The 8216-nt window shown below is 38.7% G+C and overlaps 1 protein-coding gene across 1 annotated transcript; it reads right to left on the reverse strand.

Moving 5' to 3' along the window:
- Positions 1-2947: 2947 nt before the first annotated feature.
- On the reverse strand, positions 2948-7365 carry LOC135586320 (putative wall-associated receptor kinase-like 16). The gene is made up of 4 exons (XM_065136017.1): positions 7014-7365; positions 5404-6417; positions 5147-5311; positions 2948-4345 (listed from the first exon to the last, which is right to left on the reverse strand). The coding sequence occupies exons 2-4, from the start codon at positions 6281-6283 to the stop codon at positions 3141-3143; spliced, it is 2250 nt and encodes a 749-aa protein (XP_064992089.1). The 5' UTR covers positions 6284-6417; positions 7014-7365; the 3' UTR covers positions 2948-3140.
- Positions 7366-8216: the final 851 nt, after the last annotated feature.

Consider the following 8216-nt stretch of genomic DNA (forward strand, 5'->3'; position numbering starts at 1 on the left):
GTTTTCTTCTTCCACAAAGGACTGGTGGTTGATGGATGATTCGGTCCTTGAAAATAACTGTTAAAGACTTGTGATGGTCAAATATTTTTTTATTCTCGCTTCAATTTAATAATTGTTTTTTAAGTTATGATACCCATCTATGGCTATTACAAGTGGAGATCATATCACTTGTCAGCTACAGAGCATCATCTCCCATCGGTATATTTTCAAGGACACGTTAAATTCCAACATTGTAATTGGCGTTCTTGGTTTTTCTGCACAAACTTCAAAAGAAAAACCAGTGATTGATGTATGATGGTCGAGATGGACATGACGGAATGCAAAGTTTTGGTGCAATATTCTTCAAAAACGGGTCTTATGCATTCAACTTCTTTCGTAAGTAATGTCGATTGCATATGTTCATCCATGTCTTTTGTGCACCTTGTGGTGTTTGTATGGTGATTCGTTATCCTTTTCATTTTTAAGGCATATATATATCCTTGTAAAGTTTGGAAATTATATATTTGTTATCATATAACATGCACATCCTTCACAAATATCACTTTAATATGGCATATTACCTTTAATTTGCCTTTGGTCATTCTTCCTGTTACTGTGAATAAAACAGGAAAGGTCTTCATTTCTCATGTACATACATATTCCTCACTTGCTATATTGTTTGTTCAGTTAAATCTTGTAGAAACCTTATCTGACTCTATCATGATTTACATACTTCTATTACCAATCAAAAGATAAGGTGACAGAATCAACCAGGAATAAAAAACATGCAGAACAATAGCAAATTAATAGGTTAGAACATTTAGTGGTTGAGAATGATTTCACATACCTCTGAAGGAGACCGAGGAGCTTGAATGCCCTGCCGGACACACTACGGAAGACAATTCGCCAATCCTGGCACCGTCGTCGAGATCCATGCCTAAAGCTTCCGAGCGCAAACATCCTTATCGGGGGGAGACCTGCCCACCGAGCCATCGTCGTCGATGTCGGAGCACGATCATCGGCTCTAGGGAAGAAGCGCCAGATTAGGGCTGCGCCGACATTGCCCCAAGAAGCGGGGAATCGCCTAGACGCAAATGGCACACCAGGTTGGGTACTTCTTACACATCATACTAGGGCTATGATTCATTGTCGATTCGGTGAGGATTGTAAGGGTCGTCGATTGGTAAGCAGCAACGATGCCCGGAGGAAAGCGAGGGGCTAAGGCGGTGCGGAGGAACAAGACATTGCCGGTGGAGGCCCAGTGAGGGTTCCTCGTCTACCTGTCGACGTTGTCGCTCGAAGCCGCGGTTCTTCCATGATCAGTGGATAGTGCTGATCAGAAGGTGTTCGAAAACTTAAAAGGCTCTTTAAACACACATATCTCCACAACATAAACGCTCTTTAAGCCTTACAACGACTGCTGGCATTTCGAATTATTAATATTGAACAATATTTCATGAATTACAATTTCTACACATGACATCACTTAACTCGTTTTTAGAAAATATGACTATAACAATTTTTTGAGAATACGTACCAAATTATTATATGCATATTATTACACCATATAGTCCGTCAATATCTTTGTTTCCTCTACGATTAAGTCGGATCTTGAAAGAAATTTTATGTGGATACCAATTCATGATATGATATGGAAAAGAATGAAAATAATTACATATTTATAATTTGAAACTTATTCTCTGTGAAACCTAGTCAAAATCTGATTTAACATAATATCAAATTTAGTGGATCAGCAAATCATCATACAGAAAAAGATCCATCTATCACACATCTATCCATGTCGATAAGAGTCCAAAACACGTCTAAGGCAAGTGATTCAGGGTTGTCTCGTCTTATCACCCATATGGACAAGAGGTTAAGAGGATACTCTTAAGAGTGGTTAGAGACTACTCCCCCTCTGTGACCGGATATAAAAATTCATCATCAACATAATGAGCTAGGACTTTTTTGATCACTCACATCCATACTCATATACCTCATGTTGCTAACTTAGCATCGAAGGAATCGTCCTCGAGACGCCAATGCGATGCTTCTACACGCGTCATGAAGCGGGATTCGACGGCGGCGACGAACCCACGATTGCAACAACCAATGCTACCAGATTGCAACAACCAATGGGGTTCAATAAGTTTTGGATGGAGTTGGACCGGCTCAATCTCTCGCACACCTCCCTTACTTTACTACACCGATTTGTTGATGTAAAAATTGAGACGGTATTTAATTTATTTATTATAAAAATTATAAAAATAATAATAAGATAATTGACCCAATAATAAACTAATATATATCATAAAGATATTATTATTTACTCGGCACGTGGATGTCTATGTGGCAATTAACAATAAAAATTATTAGAGACTACTGTTATTATAATAAAAAATATTTTTCAAATCAAGAATGATTTAAAGAATAATTTATTAATGCTCATAATAACATATTATCTGACTATAGAAGGGGAATATGATGATATGAGTTGCAGATTTTATTTTATTTTTCTCCATATTCATCACCTTTAATCTTATTTAATTTAGTCATCAAAGCGTTCAAATTTAAGAAATATTTATAATATTAATCTTTGTTGTAGGAAGGAGGCTATAGAAGGATGTTTCCATCTTCGAAATTTCACATGAAAGATCGACAAGAAGATTAATTATTTTTTTATGTTGATGGATTTCTATAAACTTATGAAAGCATGTCCAAGAATCAATCACAAAATAATATCATATTTTCTTATTAGACGGGTAAAAATTAATGTATGTTTGTCCGTGCTAATGCTTAAATAGATCGAGTTGACATATATAAAGAACATAGACTATTTATACCATTCTACTCTCAATTATTAGATTAGATAATGATGTCTCAAACACGATGACAACAAGATCAGCCAATCATCTAACAATTCCCGAATGATAAAAGCTCCACAATCAACTCAAAATGTTTGAAATGATCAAATTTATATAGATAACCTTATTCTTTACATACAACATAATCCAACAAAGAATGGGCAGAGATTGCTTGAAGTTATTAATAAATATTCTTTGTCATTACACAGGCACAAACACACACGATCACAAGGATACATGGTTCAATATTGCATCAAGAAGCCTCGAGAACCAGAGGTTTGGGCATGTACCAGATCATCATCTTCCATATTCGATGTCCAATGTCAATCTTTTCTCTGGATTATAGCTAGTAGTGGTTTCAATTCCATGATAATATGTCTCATGGTCAACCGATGGTTGACAGAGCAAGCTCTCAATCTCCTCAGTATTCTGCGGTACCCACGGGTGCTGCTTGAATTTTCTCAACCTATCAAGCTCTTCTGCCACTTGCTTCATCGTAGGCCTTTCTTCTCCCCTAAAGTTCAAGCATTGCTTTGCGAGCTCGCACATTTCTTGAATCAGTTCCGTATCCCCTTCATTTCTCACCTGATCATCCAAGATCTCCAGATATTGGTTTTCCTTCATGGCCAGAATAAAACTTGATACGAGGCTCCTCTCTTCTTTAGATGCTTCAAAATAAATTGGCTTCTTGCAGGTCATCAGCTCCAGAAGCACTACGCCAAAGCTATAGACATCACTTTTGTCTGTCAACTGGCAGGTTTGTAGGTACTCTGGGTCCAAGTAACCACAAGTCCCTTGCACCAAGGTAGCAAACTGATCCTCATCTTTTGGAACCAGCTTCGAAGCTCCAAAGTCAGAAACTTTTGCTGTATAGTTTTCATCTAAAAGGATGTTGGAAGACTTCACGTCACCATGAATGATGGGAGGCGAAGCTAATGAATGCAAGTAGGCCAGAGCTTCGGCAGACTCATGAGCGATCCTCAAGCGAGTGGCCAAGGAAAAGGGAGATGCACTGTTGTTGTCGTGAATCAGCTGGAACAAGGTCCCGTTCGAGACAAACTCATAAACCAGCATCGGAACCTCCACTTCCAAGCAACAACCCAAGAGCTTAACTATGTTCTTGTGGTTGATCTGCGACAGAATAAGCAGCTCTTTTCCAAATTCATTCTTTTGGCTCTCATCAATGATCTTGGGTTTCTTGATGGCAACGACACGACTGTCCTCAAATACTCCTTTGTAAACGGTACCATGTCCTCGTCTGCCAAGGACTCGGTTCTGATCATACTTCTCTGTAGCTTTTTCTAATTCTTCTTTGGCAAATATCTTAAATGCAAGGCCTTGTTCTCTAAAGTATCTTTCTTTAGCCTTGATCTCTTCCAATAATATCCAACCTCCATGTTCTCTAAAATATCTTTCCTTAATCTTGATGAATTTTCTTCTTTGAAAAATCACATAGATACACATGCCAGATATTAGTAGAAAGATCAAGCCACTGCCAATACCTAATACCTGTATCTCAAAAATTTTCAGGCCAATTAAAACAAGGAAGAGAAACAAAACTTCTGTTTTTTATGCATATTATTTTGGTTTTGTGGTTACTGGAAGCTATAATACGGATGCTTATTATTATTGCTTTTCTTCTGCGTAAGCGTTATGCTAAGCTACATAACTAGAATACCTAAAGTCCACGCAGTATGAGAAGAATGTTTATAGTCAACTTTATGTTATTTCAGTCAGCAGGATTATATCAAATGTTTCATTTTCATAAGTATATGGATCCAATATAACTTTTGAAAGTAGAAGGACCGAGATGTTAAAGATAACTAATTTCGAAAATAATTTGTCATTAGCCCAAGAGAAAAAAAAACATAACCATCAAGAATTTCTTTCTTTCTCGGTCACGATGATGCCAAAGGTCTAAACTCATCGCTGAAGTTGAAAAAAAAACATGATTTTGTTAATCACAAAAGTTCTTCGAGGGTCAGCAACCGAAGTCGGTTCCATCCAGGCTAATAAAAGCAATACCAACAATTCTGAATTTAACATATTATTGATCTTTCGCATGTAAATACACTTTCTTGTGTATGTGGATAAAAAAAAATCATCAACTACTTGGAGATGGTACAAGACAACAGAATATAAAATCGAACCAGGCTATTGTCATTAGTCCCCTCTCTATAAGATACACCTAGTCTATAGCGCAGACAGATTAAAAGGATTTGAAGCAATAAATAAAATTCATGAAAAGAAAGGACATTTCTAATACTTGGCATCAAAAGTCATGGTGGAAAAAAGACTCTTACCTATAGCCACCTTCGCTGATGATGTAAGTTTCTGGTGTTGGGTGCATGTTCCATTGAAGGCATCACCATATGTACCTCGCGGGCAGAAACAATTGTAGCTACCAGGCAGGTTCTGACAGATGCCATGGCAAGGATTTTGATCTTTATCAGAGCATTCGTCGATGTCTGCAATTAAAGCATATTCAGCAGTATCAGAAACAAAATCATGAAAACTGAAAAGGCAAGCAGATCCCAGAAAGAGACGAGACTTAACAGACCTTGGCAGCCATGAGCGACATAAGGATTGCCACGGTAGCCACTCGAACAGTTACAAAGATACCCAGGACCATTGGAAGAGTTCAAACACTTGCTGTGCTCGCTGATGCAAGCGTAGGAGGTTGTGCTGCGCTGTGCTACCTCGCATGTCTCGTTACCGATCGCCCAATCCACCACCAAAGGCGCCTTGCCGTTGTTGTTGTTCCAGAATTGGTACGTTGTGATGTAAGATGTTAGGAACTCGAACTGATTCGCCTCCAACAATACAGCATAGCTGCAGTCACTGAAGTTCCAGATGCTCGAGCTGTTGAAATTGGAATCAAACCAGACCTCATAGTATGTGAGGTCCTTGGGAATGGAGGTTTGGCAGCAGCCGATGCCGGAGCATGAGCTGTTGACCAAGCTCACCTCGTTGTGACACACAGACACGCAACCGCTCTGGTAGCTGTCGGCACTTTGGAAATCTCCGATGTAGGCGAGGGTCTCACAGCCGATTACAGTGAACTTGTTGTGGACGTCAGAGAATCTGTATGGTGTGCCGACCAAATTCAGATGCCAGGTGTTTGAGTATGTAGAATTGTTGCTAACGTTGTAACACTGCCACGATATTCCATTTAGCATGCGTGTCTGGCCTAGTGGCAATGAGATATCAGTGATCTCGACGTTGAACACAAATAGTTTCTCGAGACCATCATCCGTTGTGTTGCAATCTAGTGAGAAGCCTTCCCTCGAACAGTTAGGACCGATGCCAAAAGGGTAGGGGACGTCAATCTCGCCGCATCTCGTCCGGCAGCCTGGCAATGGACCTGCTGCAGATGCCGCTGCACCCACTAGCGGCAGCATCAACAGCTGGAACAAGCGATACCGCAACAGCACACCCATCTCTCAATTTGCACACTATCAGAGAGGTACTCTCAGATAAAAGCTTGGACAAATGATCTGTTATGGAAACACCAAAGCCTAAAATGAAGCTTCCTCTTGGCTGAACGATGAGGTCCAAGAAAGCTGACCTTTTCCTAGTCAATCATTTGAAGCAAAAAATGATTATTTGATTGCATCACTGTCTAATTTTTCTGCAAAAAAAAAAAAAATTTGATTCACAACTTGGATCCACAAGGATGAACTTTGATTATGTCAACAGGCAGCCTTATGTGACCACACACCCATCTTTCCCTTTGATCGGCGCCACATGCTGCAAAGTTGGGAACGCAAAACAACTTCTGACTTTTAATAGGATGTTTCGATCCTTCAGAACAATAGAAGTACAAGGAAAGAAAACTCAATGAACTGTTATCGACCATCCTCGTCAAGTGGATTTTCATGGACCTGTTCAATCTTTTATGGTACAAGAAGAACTAGCGGTTGGTGGATCCGCGGATGACACCGGCTGAGATGGAGATGGTGTAAGCGACTTATCACACCAATTCATGATTGTTTAATGTTAGCTTCTTTCTCAATTAATTCTTCTTTGTGAAAGCAGAACACAAAAAAAGAAGAAGAAGACATGAATAAGAAATGACGTTCTCTGTCTGGTCAGAGAGACGTCGCAATTGGTGGTGTTGACTAGTCTACCTAAACTAGCGATTAAAACGTGATGGTTTACATGGCTCACCTTGGCACTCTCGTCGTCTTCCTGTCTGCGATAGGGCGGCGTAAAATCTTGTAGGCGCCTCTCCATAAGCCCATCCACGGCTCCGGGAAAGAACCGGCGACATCGCCCAAAATGGGTCGACCATAGCTGTGTGGAGGGAGCCGGCGGAGTCGGCTAAAGATTCCTCCGCTACCTGCTGCCGTCGTTGCTCGTGAAAAGCGGCGATTATCGTGATCGGCGGAAAGAACGCCCCCATGTCTGCGCTCTCTTGGAAGGAAGGAGTTTTCTCAGATCCCCAAAGGAACGGACACGTACGAGCGCCACAACACAACAATTGAGGGGGGCGATCTCGTCATTGCAATACAAACAGCATTTACTTACTTTATATACTGATGACCATCTATTTTCTGTAATGTGATTATTTCGGAGGATTGAGAGTAGCCTTATGCGCACAAACGACTTACGACAGATTAATTATATATAACATCATATACTTACTTAGATTGTATTAATATAATAATTTTATACTTAAAAAATTTATATTAAATTTTTTTATAATTTTAAAAATAAAATAAATAATTTTATTTGCCCTAACGTTATCAATTATATTGATGAAAAACATAATATGTGACACACGTATTGGATCGATACAAAAATGATGGATAAAAATATATTATATTTTTCATCAATATGATACAAATGAAATTATTTATTTTATTTTTAAAATTATAAAAATTCTAATATAATTTTTTAAAATATAAAGATTGTGACATTAATAAGATCTAAATATAAGAAGTAATATGAAATTAGCCCACTTATTAATAATAATAAAGGTCATTAGACTGTGGTCCGATCTTACAAATTGAATTTGTACAGATCTCAGATTCCTGTAATTACTGATAAATATTCTTTCTACGTAGGTCAGAATATAATCCAGTAGGAAATGGCAGAGATTTCCAATAGTTATTGATACATTGTAGGAAATGGCAGAGATTTTCTATAGTTATTGACACATTATTCTCCCTTACACAGGCACCGGCAAACAGACATTTACAACCATATATTGCAGATCAATTTAAGATTGCTTCAGGAAACTATATATAAAAACATGGGAGTTGATGTGTTTGGGAATAAATTTAACGCCAATCTTTTCACTGAATTATAGCAAGTAATGGTATCAATTCCACGCTCACCTGATGGTTCACCGAGCAAGCTCTCTATCTC

This window comes from Musa acuminata, chromosome BXJ3-1 (genome assembly GCF_036884655.1).
Source record: "Musa acuminata AAA Group cultivar baxijiao chromosome BXJ3-1, Cavendish_Baxijiao_AAA, whole genome shotgun sequence".
In the NCBI taxonomy this organism is placed as follows: domain Eukaryota; kingdom Viridiplantae; phylum Streptophyta; class Magnoliopsida; order Zingiberales; family Musaceae; genus Musa; species Musa acuminata.